Below are 18,572 nucleotides of genomic sequence, written 5' to 3' on the forward strand. Positions count from 1 at the left end.
AATCTTGGCCATTGCTTAACAGTGACACATACTGATTTGGATGTAGGGTGCAAGTGTAGCGGGTTCCAGAGGAACAACCTACCAAAGGCAGAAAACGTGGGGGCAAATCTCTCTGGATATGTGTAAATGAAGGCTCATAGTGTGATTGCCCAACAGAGGCTGGTTCTGATTGAGCTGAAAGCCCAAAATAGCTGGTGGAATCTGCTGGGCCAAAAAAACAGAATATCTTAAGTGACTAATGACTAACCCCGGTAGTGTTGCATACAGGTACTCTACCTTCCAGTTGAGCAGAAGTCTCAACCCTCTTACTGTCTCTACTAAATGCGTTACACCATAATTTTCTTCAGTGCTCTGTGATTTGCTCCTTGGAATTCAATCTGAGGGTTTTTCTTTTACTATTATGACATCACATATTGATGACATCATCAGATGAGAACTGGTTGGTCATTGGTGTGAGGACAGGTGCCCATGTAGTGAGAGGACTCATTTGTCTGATGCAGATCGCTGTTACCACTGCCTAGATGCTGCATCCCGGACAGTCACCTCTTTTTGTTTTTGTGTTTGCAGGTCTCAGTTGTGCTTTCCCCCAATGAAACAAGGCCTGGGGAATTACTAGACATGAAGGTGAAGGCTGCTAAGGGGTCTTGCGTGTGTGTTGCTACAGTGGATAAGAGCTTGTATTTGCTCAGTACGGGTTTTCAACTTACCCCCGAAAAGGTAAGAGGAATGTGTAGTCATGGAAAAGTTAAGTCCATGACAAGCTCTGACTTCCACATTAAATTTATACACAAATCTGCTTATCTATTATGGACTACTAGATCTTGTCATTGAGCCTGGATACACATACAGTCAGAGGCATGGATCTCAGTATGTCTTAATTTCTTGTTAAGTACCTATGAATTTTAGATTTATATGGGAATACTGTATGGAGATTAGAGATGAGGGCATGTCAGTTGAGTAATTTTAATATCTGAATATTCCCTATGATGTTTTTATAATGACTAATCAGGGCTTTGCTTTCCTTCTCCCCAATCCTTCTGGTCCCATGTAGATTTTCCAAGAACTGTCAGAATATGACGTCTCTGATGCTTTTGGGCTTTCCAAGGAAGACGGGTACTACTGGTGGCCTGGCCTGTCAACCCGAAGACACAGGCGCTCTTCCATGTTTCCCTGGCACTGGGATATCTCTAAGGATGCCCGCTTTGCTTTTACTGTAAGAGAGGACACATCTATTATACCTTTTTTTAAGGACCTGATTCTTAAAGCTTTTATTCTTTTCTGTGAAAAATGAGAAAAGACCTTGATGACTCAGGCTTTTAACAATGACCATGATAATTTGGGTCCTGGAGGGACAGACAGAAGGACCTTCTCAAGTTCAGTCAAAGAGTCAATGATAGAGTAATATAGAAATATTGTAGCTGTTGGCAGATAAGTTGTTGGTATCTTGTCCTACCATTCCAACCAGCTGACCCTGTATCACCACAGACTCTGCTCATTTCCCCCAACCCCTTTCCCTTACTACCACTCTCTGCATCTGCCTTGGAATGGTTTTGGTTATTGCCCCCTCTGGCAAAAGGCTATTGGGTGAATTTTAAAAGCCCTACGTGCGTGACTCGGCCTGGTGTGTGCTGCGCAGATTTTAAAACCAGCGTGGGCACACGCATAAAAATTGCTCTCACCAAAAGGAGAGGGGCATGGGCATGGTCTGGGCAGGGCATGGGCAGGACATGGGCGGGCTGGGTCTGTAGCATGAATACAGCACATAAGTATTTACACGCACAAGCACGTGTCGGGGTCCCCTATTGCATAACTTTACTTCTGCTATGGATGGCGTGTAAGTCATGTAACAAAACAAAATACGCTAGTTAGCGGGGTTTTAAGGGTCGGGGTAATAAGGTGAAAGGGATGCAAGTTAGTTAGAGGTTTAGGAAGTCCTCGCCTTTACTGGGGTGAACTGGGAGCAAACTGGGAAAAAGGCCAATTGCGTCACTGCACGTACCTACTAAAATTCCCCCCACTTATGTGCTCGAGACGGCATTCGCGCGCACATGCGCACATCAATATAAAATCATGTGCGCATGTATGTGCGGATAGCCGGTTTTATAACACATACACATATATGCACATATACGCGCGTATGTTATAAAATCAGCATGTCCATGTGCGTGTGCCGGCAAAAGCGCACACGTGTGCACAGGCGCAAGTCTTAAATTTTACTTCTATTTCTCTAATCTCTCAGTAGAGGCATTTCTTCAGGTTTCCTCCAAATTTGTATTGTGACATTAACTCATTTCCTACGACTTCATTTGAACCCTAGTCCAAAGTTCTAAACACAGACCCTTCTGACTCCTTAAAGACCACTAGTTTCTTGTCTTTATTTCTGAAAACTGTGTATGCGGATAGTATTGTAACCTTATCTCCTGTTCCCTGAAAAGTAATTTCTAGGTAAACTTGGAAAGGGAGAGAAATAATTAGACACTGACTTATACTTTGGCATTCTGAAGTTTCATGGCATGTTTGGGGTTTGTTTTTTGGTTTTGATTTTTGTTTTGATTTTGTTTTGTATTTTTTTGTATTTTGACTTTTTCCAGGAAACTGGTTTGATTGTGATGACGGATTTGGTGACTCTGAACCACAGACAGACCGGTGGAATGTTCACAGATGAGGCTGCGCCCATGTTCCAGCCTCACACCGGGACACTGGTGGCTAGCACGCATGCCAAGGTCACCCCGAGGTAAATGTTGCACCATTTTGATGGGTTCCCTACAGACTGTGATATCTTTTCTCTGTGAACAAGCTGCACGAGACAGCCACACATTCTGGTGATGTCATCCAATGGCACTGATTCGGGTGTGCCTCTTTCCCTAGCTCAGGCTTTCACTAGAATTTTCTTCAGCATGCACAGTTCCCGTTCCCTTCCCATTGTCAACGCCACTGCACAAACTGCTTCAGTCTAATTTTATCTGCTCCGTCAACATCTGGGACGTCAGCTCTCTCCTTCACGTTGCCATGAAAACATTTTAGTTTCTCATGCAGTTTTATTTTTAGCTTTTAAGTTGGTATTTAGTTTAGAAAAGTCACAAGAAGAGAATTTGTCAGAGGAAAAATAGGAAAATTTCAGCGTTACCCAATCAAATGGATCTCTGCCTCAGATGACAGATGAAAACACTGTTACAGTCAGCACATAGTATAAAGAGCTGCGGCAGTGCTGAAAAAATATCCACACAGAGAAGACATGCAAGCAATGTGAGGGCACCAAAATTTAAAAATCGACGCTGTGACTCGGCATAAGTCCACTATAGCTGAAGCACGCTTCATCAGCATCAAGACTCATTACCATTTGGCGCCGTAAATGAAATTGGCTCCAAAATACTGCATAGACACAATCGGCTCCAAAACCTAAGAGGTAGATTTTAAAAGCCTTTCATGTGCAAAAACGGCCACATACATGTGCAAGTGGGCCAAGGGGGAGCTATGCAAATTTTAAATAGCTGGGAAGCCCAGAAAAAGTAGGCAGAAAAGGGTCACAGCCAGCGTGTGTTACACACATAACTTTGCTACAGCTCTTCGGTAGGGGGAAGAGAGAGAGAGAGAAAGACTCTTTTTATAAGGCTCAGTCTAACACTCAATATATGGACCATTTGTAAAGGGGGCACTTTGATTCGGGGTGAGTTTTCGGGAGGTGGGTTGGGGTTGGGGGGGGGGGCGGTGTTGTTACCGAAACATTCAGAGGTATTCCTTGTAAAATTGACATCATTAAAGAATTTTAGAATTTATATGCGATGAAAATTCTAACAAGAGGAGTTGATTTGTAAACTGCAGTCTGTTCTAGCTGCATCGTACGAATCAAATCCTTTTCATCACTTACAAGGTCTAAAATTCTCGGCTGCAGACATGTGCACAAAGAGCATTTTGAAACTTGCGCATGGTGAGATATGGGCGCATGCGCAGTCCTTTTAAAATCTACCCGTTTATATCCAAAACTCACTGCTACCAGAGCCACACTGGAGCCAAGGTGCAGTGACCACATCATGGTAAGTTTAAAATGAGCGCATGGGTGCCCATATGCTCATGAATATGGGCATACGACCAGATGCACTGCAGTTTTATATCCTGTGCGCAGGTACACGCACATGTTATAAAATAGACCAGGCGTGTGTATGTGTGCTTATTTTAAATGTATATACACACAGCAGGGAAATGGCTTTGAGACACGTAAGGGAGGGAATTATATAACATTTATTTATTTATTTATTATTTATTTATTTATTAAAGGCTTTTATATACCGACTTTCTTGATACAAATCAAATCAACTCGGTTTACATCGAACTAAGCAGTAACTATAACCAACCAAACAAGAGACAATTTGAAGGAGCATAAAGTTACATTATAACAAGGATGCCTTAACTGGGAGTAGGAAATAAAGAAGGGGGAACGAAGATAAAGTACTATATACAAGAGGGTATGGGTGGGAGGCAAGGAGCCGACCTCATGATAACTTGTAAGTGTGATTTAGCGTTTGTTTATTTACATAAGTGATGGAACACTTCTAAGTCAAGCTGTTGGGCATCCAGGACATGACCAGTTTCACCAGTTTGTCCACCAGTTTTCCCACTCTACAGCTAAGTCCTCAAGACCCCCTGGTTCTTTAGCCTGCATCGCCCCTAGTTAATCCAGACCCCTCAGTCAGTTCATATGTGGCTAGAAATCGTTTTATTCTGACTTACACCTCAGCTAGAGCAGAAGTAAAGTTGCGCTGAAATGGACCTGAATGTGCGCCCATGAGCATACATACATACATACATACATACATACGCGTATATTCCTTAGCTCCGCCCTGGAATGTCCATGCCCTGCCTACATTCCACCCTTTTTTTTTTTGCCGATATGAAATATTCGAGCATCGGTACTTGTGCACAAATGTGACCAGTTTATAAAATCAGGTAGCCATGAATAAGTGAGACTTGTGTGTCCATCTCCCGGTTTTAGCATGCGTATTGCTTTTAAAAATTCACCTTTAAGCATCTTGGCACTGGAGCTGTGGCACAGAGGTTTCATCATCCCAGGAAGCACAGCACAGTAACCATAGTAGCGCTGAAGCTTCTGTGCTGAAATGCGCTCCAGAGCTTTCAAAGCTCTAAAGGCCACATTTTCAAAGGCTTGTGTGCACAAATACTGGCGGTTCCGCGTGTGGCTGGGCCCTGTGCGCGCCGCTTGCATTTTCTAATTGGCTCGGCCATGTGCAGAACCACCGATATTATTTATTTATTTATTTATTTTTAGATTTTTATATACCGGTGTTCCTATATGAAATAAAGATCACATCGGTTTACATTGAAACAGAACATGAAAATTGCCAAAAGGCATTACATAGAACAAGGTTATGAAACTTGGAACAGTGTACATAAGTTCAAAATTTAACAATAACGTTGTAACATTGATGACCAAAAGATAAAGGAGAAAAAAAAAAAAAAAAAGACTTAAACAATTAAGTTGACAGGTCTTATTGAGCATAAAAATTATAACGTATAAGTGAGAAAGTCTCAAGTGTCCTGCAGCAAGAGATTAGATACCGAAGTAGGTAGTGGTATGGAAAATGGGGGTTTGTGAAGAAGATATGTTCTTGCTGGTTGGAGGGGAAAAAATGATGATCATGGTCCTGGAAAAGCTTGGCTAAAGAGCCAGGTTTTAAGTTTTTTTTTGAATGAAGAGTGGCAGAACTCAAGCCGAATGTCTGGTGGGAGCGCATTCCATTGAATGGGGCCTGCTGTAGATATGGCACGTTTATGATGCGAGGATTTTGTTGAAGGTACATAGAGTGTGCCTTTATATGCTCCTCTGATGGGTCTAGAGGAGGAGTGAGGGCGTAGTTGGTTACATAATTGAAGAGGAGAGATATTGTGAATGGATTTATGAATTACGGTGAGTACTTTATATAGGATCCTTTGCTTTATAGGCAGCCAGTGGAGGAGCTTGAGAATGGGGGTGATGTGATCTCTTTTATTCGTATTGGTAAGGATTCTGGCTGCAGAGTTCTGTAGCATTTGGAGGGGTTTGATGGATGAATATGGAAGGCCAAAGAGAAGCGAATTGCAATAGTCGACTTTTGATAGAATAATGGCTTGTAGGACCATCCGAAAATCGTTGAAATAAAGAAGAGGCTTCAATTTTTTTAAGACTTGTAACTTATAAAAACAGTCTTTGGTGGTTGTGCTTATGAATTTTTTAAAATTGAGCTGATTGTCTAGCATGATACCTAGATCTCGAACATGTGGTGAGTGATTTAATATGGGAGTGGATGAGTTGAGTAGGTCAGCTGGGTTTAGAAGTTTGATGTTGATGTCTTGATTGATGATTAGGATCTCAGTTTTGTTGTTGTTAAGAATGAGGCAAAGGCTGGAGAGAAGATGATTGATCTGTTGCAAACAATTGTTCCAGTGAGCCAAGGTTTTTTGTAAGGATTCTGAGATTGGGATGAGTATCTGGATGTCATCCGCGTAGAGATAGTGAGTTAGGTTTAGTTTAGTAAGTAGATGACATAGAGGTAAGAGGTAAATGTTGAAGAGGGTAGGGGAAAGGGAGGAACCCTGAGGGACCCCCCGGTTGGAAGGGATCGGTTGTGATTCTTTGTTGTTAATCTTTACTTTGAATTGTCTATTTGCTAGGAAGGATTTGAACCAGCTGAAGACTGTTCCTTTAATGCCTATATCTGCCAGACATTTTAATAGAGATGAATGGTTGACAGTGTCAAAGGCTGCAGAGAGATCTAGTAGTATCAAAAGATGTGGTTGTTTTTTGTCCATATTAGATAGAATAGAATCGGTAAGAGAGATAAGGAGAGATTCAGTGCTTAACGATTTCCGAAAGCCATACTGGGAAGATACAAGAATGTTGTTTTCTTCCAAATATTCAGATAGTTGTTTATTGACTATCTTTTCCATAATTTTGGCGATCAATGGCAGATTAGCTATTGGGCGGAAGTTAGCTGGATCTGTGGTTGGAAGGTTAGGTTTTTTAAGTAGAGGTTTGAGAATGGCTAATTTAAGTTGGTCAGGAACTAGACCCTGGGAGAGAGAGCAGTTAATGATGTCTGCAATTGGTTTTGATATGGAGTTTCTTATTGCGATGAGAAGGTTAGTAGGAATTGTGTCTAAGGGATGAGATGACGGTTTCATTTTTTTAAGTATGTTTTCTATCTCAAGTGCTGAAGTGGTCTCGAAAGTTTCCAGCGTTGTATTTAGTTGAGGTGAGGTAATGTGAGGGAAAGGGGGATATGAAAAAGATGATGAGAAAGAGATAGTCAGTTTGTCAATTTTATCCTTAAAGTATTCTGCTAGTTCTGATGCTTTGTTGAGTGCTTGATCATCAGGAATGGTAGGAGGTGATGGTTTAGTGAGAGCTGAAACGTAGGAGAAAAGTGCTTTTGAATCAAATATGAAATGATGTATTTTTTTTGAGAAAAAATCTCTCTTTGTTCTCAGTATGGTGATCCTATAAGCATTGAGGGAGGTTTTATAAATAGCTAATGTTGTGGGGGATGGGTTTCTCCTCCAAGTGTGTTCTTTATTTCTTAGCTCTTGTTTAAGCAGCTTCAGTTCTGGGGTGAACCAGGGTTTCCTGTTGTCTGGCGAAGGTTGTACTACTTTTGTGATGGAAGGGCAGGTAATGTCTGCGATCTTTTTGGTGATGTTGCACCATGAGGTGGTGGCTGTAGATGCGTTGGAAAGATCGAGATGTGATAATTCATTAGTGAACTGATTGATGAGAAGGTCTGTAGAACAAGGTTTCCTGAATTGAATAGTGTTTTTTGGGAACGAAAGTGGAGGATGTTGTGAAAGCTTGAAGGTCGTGTTGATGATTTGATGGTCCGACCAAGGGACAGGTGAACATGTGATTGTATTTGTGTTTGAGATGCACTGATTAATGAAAATAAGGTCTAAAGTGTGACCTGCTTTGTGGGTAGGGGCTTTTATAATTTGTGTGAAGCCCATGTAGTTGAGAGCCGAGAGTAGGGTAACACAATTTGGGGATTGTGGTGAAGCATCGACATGTAAGTTGAAATCACCCAGTAAGATGGCAGGTTTGTCTGGGTTGAAGTATTTGGCAGAGAGTTCAATGACTGGTGAAGGGTCAGAATCTAAAGATCCTGGTGGAGCGTAGATTAGGCCAATTTGTAAATGATCAGATTTAAAGAAAGAGAGCTCTAATTTTGATGTGGTATATGAATGTTGTAAAGATATTCTTAGACCTTTCTTGGCTGCGAGAAGCAGACCTCCTCCCTTTCTTTTGGTTCTAGGTATGGAGAAAAAATCATAAAGCTGAGTTGGTAGTTGATTTAACAGAGCTAAATCTGAAGGTTTAAACCACGTTTCTGTGATTGCACAGATATCTGGGTTTACTTCAGTAAGGTAGTCGTTTAAGATATGAGTTTTTTTTGAAAGTGATTGAGCATTGAATAGAGTAAGAGATAACAGAGAAAGGCCGAGGAATTGTGTGATTGGTGAAATCATTATTGGAATTAGCCTTTGATGACGGTTGTAGTGTTGTGGGAGAGGCTTAGTTTGATGTTTACGTTGATTCTTGATGATTGGTATGGAGTATTCGCCATGGCAAACATGGTGATGTATAGGGATAGGGAAACCAAGAAGCATGTTGATCTGTTTGTGTGGTATAGAGAGAATATTAGAGGCTTACTCGAGTGCTCCAAAGAAGATGAAGATTCAAGGGCCAGTAAACTGGCTTATTATTGACCCGAAGCTGGCTTTAGGATACACGCACAAGTGCCGGGCTCTGTAAAAGGGGCAGGCTGGGGGGCGTGGTCTCGGGGTGGGGCGGGGCTGGACAGAGGCCAGCCGGAACAGTGGCCATTAGCAGATGTCCCGGGGAAGTGCACGCCAGCAGCCAGCCGGCACGCAGAAACAACTTCTGCTCTGGAGGAGCAGTAAGTAATGAAATAAAAATATTTGGAATAGGTAAGTAGGGGTTAGGGGTCAGGATGGAGAGGGGAAAGGGAAGGAAGGCTAGCAGGGGGGTAAGGAAGTTCACTCCCAATCTGCTCTTTAATTGGAGCGGACTGAGAGAGAACTCGGGGAGGGCCGATTGCATCATCGTGTGTATTTACTGAAAATTCACAGCCCCTGTGTGCGCTGCCTGCACATGTGTGCGCGGATTTTAAAATCCGGTGCGCATGTGTGCGTGGCCATTGGATTTTATAACATGCATGCGCCAGAGCACTAATGTTATAAAATCGGCATGTCCACGTGCACACGCTGGGAACCGCGAGCACATGAACGCACGCGCGCTTCCTTTAAAATATACCCCTAAATCTGATATATTAGTTTACCTCCTAATTGACAGATGATGCATTACTCACCCAACAGGGAGAGAACTCTTTCCTATTGTATCACATCCAGATTGCAGCTCCTTTGTGGAGAAATCTTGATCAACTTTCTCTAACTGATTGGCAATCATCAAATTAAGAAAGAATCACTTTCTGGCAAGATTATCCTTTAACATAGAAAAGCAAAAGGAAAACAATTTTGTCAAAGAATGTACACATAATCTCCACTCTTTGTGGAACATAAAATTTGATTAAAATAAAAAATCTGTATGTGCTTATCAAAGATTGGCAGGGCGTTTCCATTAACAAAATATTAGGTAATATAATATTGCCTGAAAAATTAACTTGCCTAAAATAAAAATAAAAGACAAGAAGCCAACAAAAGGATAAGGTTAAATTAGTTGATTATAAAGCAGTGACTCAGTGCATTCAAACATAGCAGTAGTTTACGCCACAACCAAGATTCAAACCGTTGTTAAAAAGAAAAAAAAAAGAGGCATAAAAGGAAAACTTCATCAACCCATTCTACCAAGAAAAATGTCAGGACTTTAATCATAATAGATAAGTAATGGTTCCAGTCATCAGGTCTAATATCTCAAGTAGGTGCTCATGAAATAGGAATTGTTAAATTTTTATTCCATAGCATCCAAAGCAAGAAGGAACTGCATATCATTTAAGCTTTTTTTAAAAAAAAGATGACGATTAAAGATAATGACCATCCAATTATAAGTACCATTTAAGTGAAGTTATAAAGTCACTTCCAGAGCATCAATTGAAGCAGCTGAAATCTACCTTAAAAACAATTAAAAGGAACAGAGCGCCTGGAATATCTAGAATCAATAAGTCATTCCTCAGAGTCCGTAACAAAAAAAGAGGAAAAACAAACTAAAAAAAAAGTAATTTCTAGCAATATTCTTTTTCATTAAGAAATACCATCAGTTTCCTGCTAAACCCTCCTCATTCAGGCTGATGCAATACTGTGCGCTGGCCACAACGCATGGCTCAACGCGCGATTGGGCGCACATTTTGGACGCACGTCCATAAGCCCTGTTACAAAACGGGGATTAGTACGTCCAAAACGCTTGTCCAGTCGCGCACGTATGTAATAGCGCTCATCACATGTAAATGCATGTTGATGAAGCTATTATCTATTCCCCTGATGCCAAAAAAAGTGTGCGCGCGACGTGCACATTTTTATTCACCAAAATTAATACCGTCCTATGCAGGCATTAATTTTGGAGGAGCCCAAAAAGTGTACAGAAAATCTGAAAATACTGGTTTTATGTACTTCCTCCGACTTAATTTCATCGCGATATTAAGTCGGAGGAATAAAAAATTAGAAATGTCGGAAAAAAAAAAAAGGGTGCCAGCAGTCAAGTTAGAAAAAGGGATGCTCAATTAATGAAGCCTTACTCTAGTCCATCATATAGACCATGTTGAAAATTAGTCCTGAGTTAGGGCTTGTCCGACAGGAATAAAGTATTTTAATCATGCTTTACCCAATTCTTGTAAACTTTATGCCTGAGTTAGGTCCCGATAGCTAATGAGATCTTTTATCTGATCTTTGACTCATCAGCCCAGTATCTGACCACAGTGATTCAGGGAGATGAGGAGGGTGATGAAATTTCAATTTATGTTCTGCCCCTAACCCAACCCTTGGAGACATAATGGGGATTCCCTGTACGTACCTGGATCAGTCCAGACCCTGGGTTGTGTCACCAATCCAGCAGAGGGAGGCAGAGAAAACATTCTAATGACTCTGACGTATACCCTGGAGCACCACCTGCAGTCAATCAGTATTTCTCTGTCTCCCAGCAGAGGTGGACGTCCATAACCCCTGCAGTCTGTGGTAGTTTGTTGTTTTTTAGTCAGGTAGTTTAGGAGTTAATTTTTTTCCAGGATTTCTTTTTCTTTTGAAGAGAGCCTGTTCTTTTCATTTAAGTTATTTAAAAAAAAAAAAAAGTTTTATTTTTTTCTTCACAGCCGTTTCACTGCCTCCCGGGAGGTTGCCAAGTCCTGGGAGGACTATCCCTCCTGGTTTTTGAGGCTGCCGGAGTTGGGGAGGTTTTGAACCCAGCAACTACTCCTGGCAGGGGTGATACCGGGGGGGCCCGGCTCACTCACCCTACTTGGAGCAGCTCCTGGAGGCCGCGGCGTTTTGGTCAGGTAAAAAATAAAAATAAAAATAATTCTTCACAGCTGAATCGTTGTTTACTTACCTTTTGGTGTTGGTGCCTTTGTTTTTCACTGGGGTTTCTTTTAGTTTTTTAGTTTATTTCATACTTTTTATATCGCGCCGTTTTTTCTTTATAATGCCGCGAGGCGCGGCCTGCCGCGCTTGTGGAGATGCACGCGTCTCTCTAGGGAGAGTCTCTGTTCATCCTGTCTCCCCGGGGGGGGAAGGCTCATCAAGTTTGCTGATAAAAAAAAGGGACTCGGCCACTTCGCGCGGCCCCAAAACCTCGGCCCAGCTGCTCTCCTGTCCCAGACTCTTTTCACTGCAGTGCGGGAACTGAGGCACTCCTCTCTACTCTGAGGGTGGTGACACAACAAGCTATTCAGGGTGCTTCTGACCCGCCTCCGCTGTCGCCACAGCCGGTGGTCCCTGGGGGGGACAAGCCGCGCTAAACAGAGCCATATTTATTGGCTGAAAGCCTGGAGGAGATTTCAGATTCTTCTTCCTCTTCTTCTGCCTTTTCAGGGGATTTTCTTCGTTTTCTTCGCAAAGCTTACAAATCTAAGAAATTTCATAAGAGACATAAGAGTCTCTCATCTGAACAGAGGTTAAGGCCACGTTCCTCAAAAAGGGCTAGTCCCACGGATTTGGGAGTGGGGTCAGCTCTGAAGCGTCCCCTTCGTCAGGGTCCGGATCAGACAATTTTTTCTTTTTCAGATGATTCTGAGCATGGCTCTTTACCTATCCCGGACAAGTCCTTGCTGGAGGGGGATTTAAATGAAGACCCTGCTTTTAGTATTAGTTCAGACCCTCATGTTGCGGATGGGGATGACCCCAGAGTAGTCCACCTGTTTAGAAGAGAGGAACTTAGTCCCTTAATTCCAGCTATTTTACTGGAATTGGGTCTCGAGGTTCCAGTAAAGGATTCTCGGATGGGTGAAGTTGACCCAGTGTTGCTTGGCCTTAGAGGTCCCACGACATCATTTCCATTTCATCTTTCTCTCACTGACCTTATGTACCGGGAGTGGGATACTCCTGAGTTGGGGCTTAAGGTAGCACAAGCCATGGAAAAATTGTATCCATTACCTGAAGAAGCTTTGGAAATTTGAAAATTTCCTAAGGTGGATGCCGTTGTTTCAGCCGTCACTAAGAAAACAACTATTCCAGTAACTGGGGCTACGGCTCTTAAAGATCTCCAAGATCGTAAGCTGGAGGTTCAGCTTAAGCGAATTTTTGAGGTTTCTGCTCTTGGTGTGCGGGCAGCCATGTGTAGTAGCTTGGCTTTGTGAGCTGGACTAAGATGGGTCCAGGCTTTACAAAACAATTCTTCCCTCTCTGAAGAAGAAGTTGCTCAGGCTGGTAGACTGGAAGCTACAGTTGCTTATAGTGAAGATGCTTTATATGATCTCATTAGGACCTCGGCTTGCTCTATCGTTGCTTCTGTATCGGCTCGCAGACTTCTCTGGTTGAGGAATTGGTCTGCAGACGCATCCTTCAAAGCTCAATTAGGGGCTTTACCCTTTAAGGGAAAATTATTATTTGGTAAGGAATTGGAAGATTTAATTTTGTCCCTAGGGGAAAATAAGATTCACAAATTGCCAGAGGACCGTCCTAGTCCTAGAAGCTCTTTTTCATCTCGCTCTCGTTTTCGATCTAACTGAAGATTTTGTTCTTCTCGTCCGTCAGCTCCTCCAGCTAAACAGTCTTCAGGTAGACAACAGAACTGGTCTCAGTCCTTTCGTGGCCGCCTCTTTGGTAGACCTGGAACTTCCCTAGTCTCAGGAGGCACAAAGTCTGTCCAATGAGATAAGGCCGGTCCTTTCTCCGGTTCCCGTCATAGGGGGCAGGCTGTCTCTGTTTTATGGAGAATGGGCCAGATGTTCGTCGGATCAATGGGTTCTATCAGTGATAAGTCAAGGTTACTCTTTAGATTTTGTTCGGCGACTTCACCACCTGTTCCTAATTTCACCGTGTTCTTCCCTACAAAAGTGTCTCATAATCCAAGACTCGCTACAGCGTTTAAGCGACCTAGGACCTATAGTTCCTGTTCCAACATCAGAACATCGGAAAGGTCGTTATTCAGTTTTCTTCGTCGTTCCCAAAAAGGAAGAAACCTTTTGTCCCATTCTCGATCTCAAGAGGGTCAACCGTTGTCTAAGGATTCCAAAGGTCCGGATGGAGACTCTTCGGTCTGTCATAGCTACGGTTCACAGAGGAGAATTTCTAGCATCTCTCGACCTCACCGAAGCTTATCTTCATATCGGCATTCGATCCAATCATCAGAAGTTTCTCAGGTTTTGCATTCTAGGGCAACATTATCAATTCAGGGCTCTCCCGTTTGGATTAGCCACAGCTTCCAGAACATTTACCAAAATAATGGTTGTGGTGGCCACTCAACTCAGGAAGGAGGGTCTGTTGGTACATCCGTACCTGGACGACTGGTTGATTCGAGTGAAGTCGGAATCTCTTTGTTATTATACAATCAACAGGGTAATCAGCCTTTTGCAGTCTCTAGGCTGGGTGATCAACGAAGACAAGAGTCACCTATTACCTTCCCAATCTCTGGAGTTTTTGGGTGCACGGTTCGACATTCATCAAGGGATAGTGTTCCTTCCGGAGCAACGCCTTCACAAGATTCAATCACAAATTCGAGACTTACAGTCTAGTCCTATTCCTTGTGTGCGGGATAACTTGATAGTTTTAGGTTCAATGACCTCTACTCTGGAGTTGGTTCCCTGGGCCTTTGTGCACATGAGACCACTTCAGTCTGCATTGCTTTTACGCTGGAATCCGGTTTCGGAACTATACCACCTTCCTTTTCCTCTTACAGAGACGGCCCGTTCCAGCCTAGATTGGTGGTTACAGACAGCGAATCTGCAACAAGGTGTACCACTAGAGATTCCGGAATGGACTGTGGTCACTACCGACGCCAGTCTTTCAGGCTGGGGAGCGGTATGTCAGAATACATCTGTTCAGGGTCAGTAGTCCGAAGAGGAAGCGCAGTGGTCGATCAATCTTTTAGAGACCAGAGCGGTTCGTTTAGCCTTAATTGCTCTTCAACCTCTCCTTTGCGGGAAGTCGGTTCGGGTTCTTTCCGACAATGCCACCACGGTAGCGTACATCAACCGTCAGGGAGGAACCCAAAGTTTCCTGGTAGCTCAGGAAACACAACAGCTGATCGCCTGGGCGGAACAACATCTGCTCAGCATCGCAGCCTCACACATTGCCGGGGTGGACAACATTCAAGCCAACTTTCTCAGTCGGCATCATCTTGACCCAGGTGAGTGGGAACTGTGCGAGGAAGCCTATCAAATGATGTGCAACAGATGGCCCACTCCGGCAATGGATCTCATGGCCACATTTCAGAATGCCAAAGCCCCTCTGTTCTTCAGCCGCAGGAGGGAAAGGGGAGCGGAAGGGGCAGATGCTCTGGTACTTCCTTGGCCAAGGGATGTTCTTCTCTACATGTTCCCTCCCTGGCCTCTAATCGGCAAGGTTCTGCGTCGCATAGAAATTCAACAAGTCGACATTGTCTTAGTGGCTCCGGAGTGGCCACGCCATCCGTGGTTCGCAGACCTGGTCAGACTAGCACTGGACAGTCCCCTTCGATTTCGTGATCTTCCCTGCCTTCTGTCTCAGGGTCCGGTTTGTTTGGAAGAGGTTGAACGCTTCTCTCTAGCGGCATGGCTTTTGAGAGGCATCAGTTAAAGAATAAAGGTTATTCAGATGCTGTAGTGACTACTTTATTGCATTCTAGAAAACCTTCTACATCTTTGGCTTATGCAAGGGTGTGGAAAGTTTTTGAATCTTGGTGTAATGAGCATCAAGTAGATCCAGTTCACTCTTCGGTATCCAATATTTTATCTTTTTTACAAGACTGTTTAGCCAAGGGTTTGTCCTGTAGTTCCTTACGGGTACAAGTAGCAGCGCTTGGATATTTTCGTGGTAAGGTTCAGGGATTATCCTTGGCTGTGCATCCGGATGTAGCGTTTTTTCTCAAAGGTGCGCAACATCTACGTCCTCCATTTCGGAATCCTTGTCCTGCTTGGAGTTTGAATTTGGTTCTTAGGGCTCTGTGTTCGGCTCCCTTTGAATCCCTTAATCATGCGACTTTGAAGGATCTCACATTGAAGGTGGTGTTTCTTGTGGCCATTTCTTCAGCTCGTAGAATTTCAGAGTTGCAGGCCTTGTCTTGCAGAGAGCCTTTTCTTAGAATTTCTGATACAGGAATTTCATTATGGACTGTACCATCTTTTTTACCTAAGGTAATGTCTTCTTTCCATTTAAATCAGTCCATAGAGCTTCCGGCTTTTCCGTCTTTAGATCGTTTGGATCCTTCCTCTAGGGATCTTAAAAAATTGGATGTATGACGAGCTCTGTTGCGTTATCTTGAAGTTACAAACAATTTTCGATTGTCTGATCATTTGTTTGTTTTGTGGAGTGGCCCTCGCAAAGGTCATAAGGTTTTGAAGGCTACGATTGCTCGTTGGTTAAAAGAGACAATTCGTTCAGCATATCTTCTAGCTCGTCGTGACCTTCCTGAAGGGTTGAGAGCTCATTCTACTAGGTCACAGGCTACCTCTTGGGCAGAATGTCAATTAGTTTCTCCTCAGGAGATTTGTAAAGCAGCGACTTGGAAGTCGTTGCATACTTTTGCTCGTCATTACCGCTTAGATGTTCACGCTCCAAGTTCGGCAGCCTTCGGAGAGAGTGTTCTCCGAGCGGGACTCTCTGGGTCCCACCCTAATTGAATCAGCTCTGGTACATCCCAGGGTCTGGACTGATCCAGGTACGTACAGGGAAAGGAAAATTGGTTCTTACCTGCTAAGTTTCGTTCCTGTAGTACCATGGATCAGTCCAGACACCCACCCTTTATGTCTGTGTATTATATTTGTCTTTTCGGAGAGTCCGCTCGTTCACTGTTTGGGTGATTAAACCGCCTTTCATGCTGTCTATTTTTCTTAATATTTTCTTATTTATTCTCAAGATTTTTTTTTGGGATTCTGCTTCCATTTAGGATTTGTGAATTGGAAATTTGTTCTCCTATTTAGATAGCTAGTTAATATGTTAGTAGTTAAATTTCTGCTTTGATACTGCTCAATACTGATTGACTGCAGGTGGTGCTCCAGTGTATACGTCAGAGTCATTAGAATGTTTTCTCTGCCTCCCTCTGCTGGATTGGGTACATCCCAGGGTCTGGACTGATCCATGGTACTACAGGAATGAAAATTAGCAGGTAAGAACCAATTTTCCTATCCAAATAGATATAACTGCCTGTTCCATTATCTCTCAACCAAAACCATCTGGTAGAAATGATAGACTGACTCTTGCATGGGATCAAACATATCACCGGCACACAGGTTAGGAAAACGGCTGCTCTAAAGTTGAGCGTTCGTACTGGCTGACAGCCACCTCTCCTGGATGCCCACTGCCGAGGAGGCATTAGGTGTGCGCAGTTTCCCCTAGCGCTTCCTTTTTATTGCAGCACCCAATTTGAATATTAAATCAGGCGCCCAGGAGAGGTGGATTGGTGCACATTAAGGGATTGGGCACTCAATCATGAGCGCCCCTTTAACACGTGCCAATATTGCATCGGCGTGAAAGTTGCTGAAGGCACTTGCTTCTCTGCCTTGCACCTGAACAGACCATAAGCTAATGTCCTTGACGGTTTCCACAGAAAGAGGGTCTACTTGCCTTGCTCAAACTTCCATTTCACTGAACTTCACTCAGTTGAGGAGTTAAAAAGAAAAAAAGGATAAATAAATAGATTTATTACAATAAATAAATAGATGAATACTAGAGATGTGAATCGTGTGATCGATCATCTTAACGATCGATTTTGGCTGGGGGGGAGGGAATCTGATCGTCGCGATTTTGTTTTTATTAAAATCGTTTAAATCGTAAATTGGGGGAGTGCGGGAAAACCGGCACACTAAAACAACCCTAAAATCCACCCCGACCCTTTAAAATAAATCCCCCACCCTCCCGAACCCCCCCAAAATGTTTTAAATTACCTGGGGTCCAGTGGGGGGGTCCCGGTGTGATCTTCCACTCTCGGGCCACGGCTGCGTTAATAGAAATGGCGCCGGCGCCATTTTGGTTCCTGTCCCCCGACGTCTAAGCGGTAATGACGAGCAAAAGTATGCAACGACTTCCAAGTCGCTGCTTTACAAATCTCCTGAGGAGAAACTAATTGACATTCTGCCCAAGAGGTAGCCTGTGACCTAGTAGAATGAGCTCTCAACCTTTCAGGAAGGTCACGACGAGCTAGAAGATAAGCTGAACGAATTGTCTCTTTTAACCAAAATGGCCGGTGCCATTTTGCAATACGGCAATACGGCCGGCGCCATTTTGCAATACGGCAGGAGGTCGCTCCCAGACCCCCGCTGGACCCTCAGGGACTTTTGGCCAGCTTGGGGGGGGCCTCCTGACCCCCACAAGACTTGCCAAAAGTCCAGCGGGGGTCCGGGAGCGACCTCCTGCCGTATTGCCGTATTGCAAAATGGCGCCGGCCATTTTGGTTAAAAGAGACAATTCGTTCAGCGCCATTTCTATAAACGCAGCCGGGTTTTAGGGTTGTTTTAGTGTGCCGGTTTTCCCGCCCTCCCCCTTCCCCTCCCCCTTCCCCCGATTTACGATTTTTGACGATAAATCGGGGGAATTCCTATTGTATCGCGCCTCTAACGATTTTTGACGATTTAAAATATATCGGACGATTTTTTAAATCGTCAAAAAACGATCCTTGTCCTGCTTGGAGTTTGAATTTGGTTCGGCTCCCTTTGAACCCCTTAATCATGCGACTTTGAAGGATCTCACATTGAAGGTGGTGTTTGTGGCTGGCGCCATTTTGCAATACGGCAATACGGCCGGCGCCATTTTGCAATACGGCAGGAGGTCGCTCCCGGACCCCTGCTGGACTTTTGGCAAGTCATGTGGGGGTCAGGAGGCCCCCCCAAGCTGGCCAAAAGTCCCTGGGGGTCCAGCGGGGGTCCGGGAGCGATCTCCTGCGCTCGTGACGTCGGGGGACAGGAACCAAAATGGCGCCGGCACTACCT

The 18,572-nt window shown here is 43.7% G+C and overlaps 1 protein-coding gene across 2 annotated transcripts in view; it reads left to right on the forward strand.

Moving 5' to 3' along the window:
• CPAMD8 (C3 and PZP like alpha-2-macroglobulin domain containing 8) overlaps positions 1–18,572 on the forward strand; it is a 510,164-nt gene that overhangs the window by 186,852 nt on the left and 304,740 nt on the right. For both annotated transcript variants that reach the window (XM_029614183.1, XM_029614185.1), the window contains exons 16-18: positions 568–717; positions 1,052–1,213; positions 2,592–2,734. In XM_029614183.1, coding sequence (XP_029470043.1) covers positions 568–717; positions 1,052–1,213; positions 2,592–2,734 — 455 coding nt within the window. The remainder of the gene's footprint in view (positions 1–567; positions 718–1,051; positions 1,214–2,591; positions 2,735–18,572) is intronic.

This window comes from Rhinatrema bivittatum, chromosome 8 (assembly GCF_901001135.1).
Source record: "Rhinatrema bivittatum chromosome 8, aRhiBiv1.1, whole genome shotgun sequence".
NCBI classification, from domain to species: domain Eukaryota; kingdom Metazoa; phylum Chordata; class Amphibia; order Gymnophiona; family Rhinatrematidae; genus Rhinatrema; species Rhinatrema bivittatum.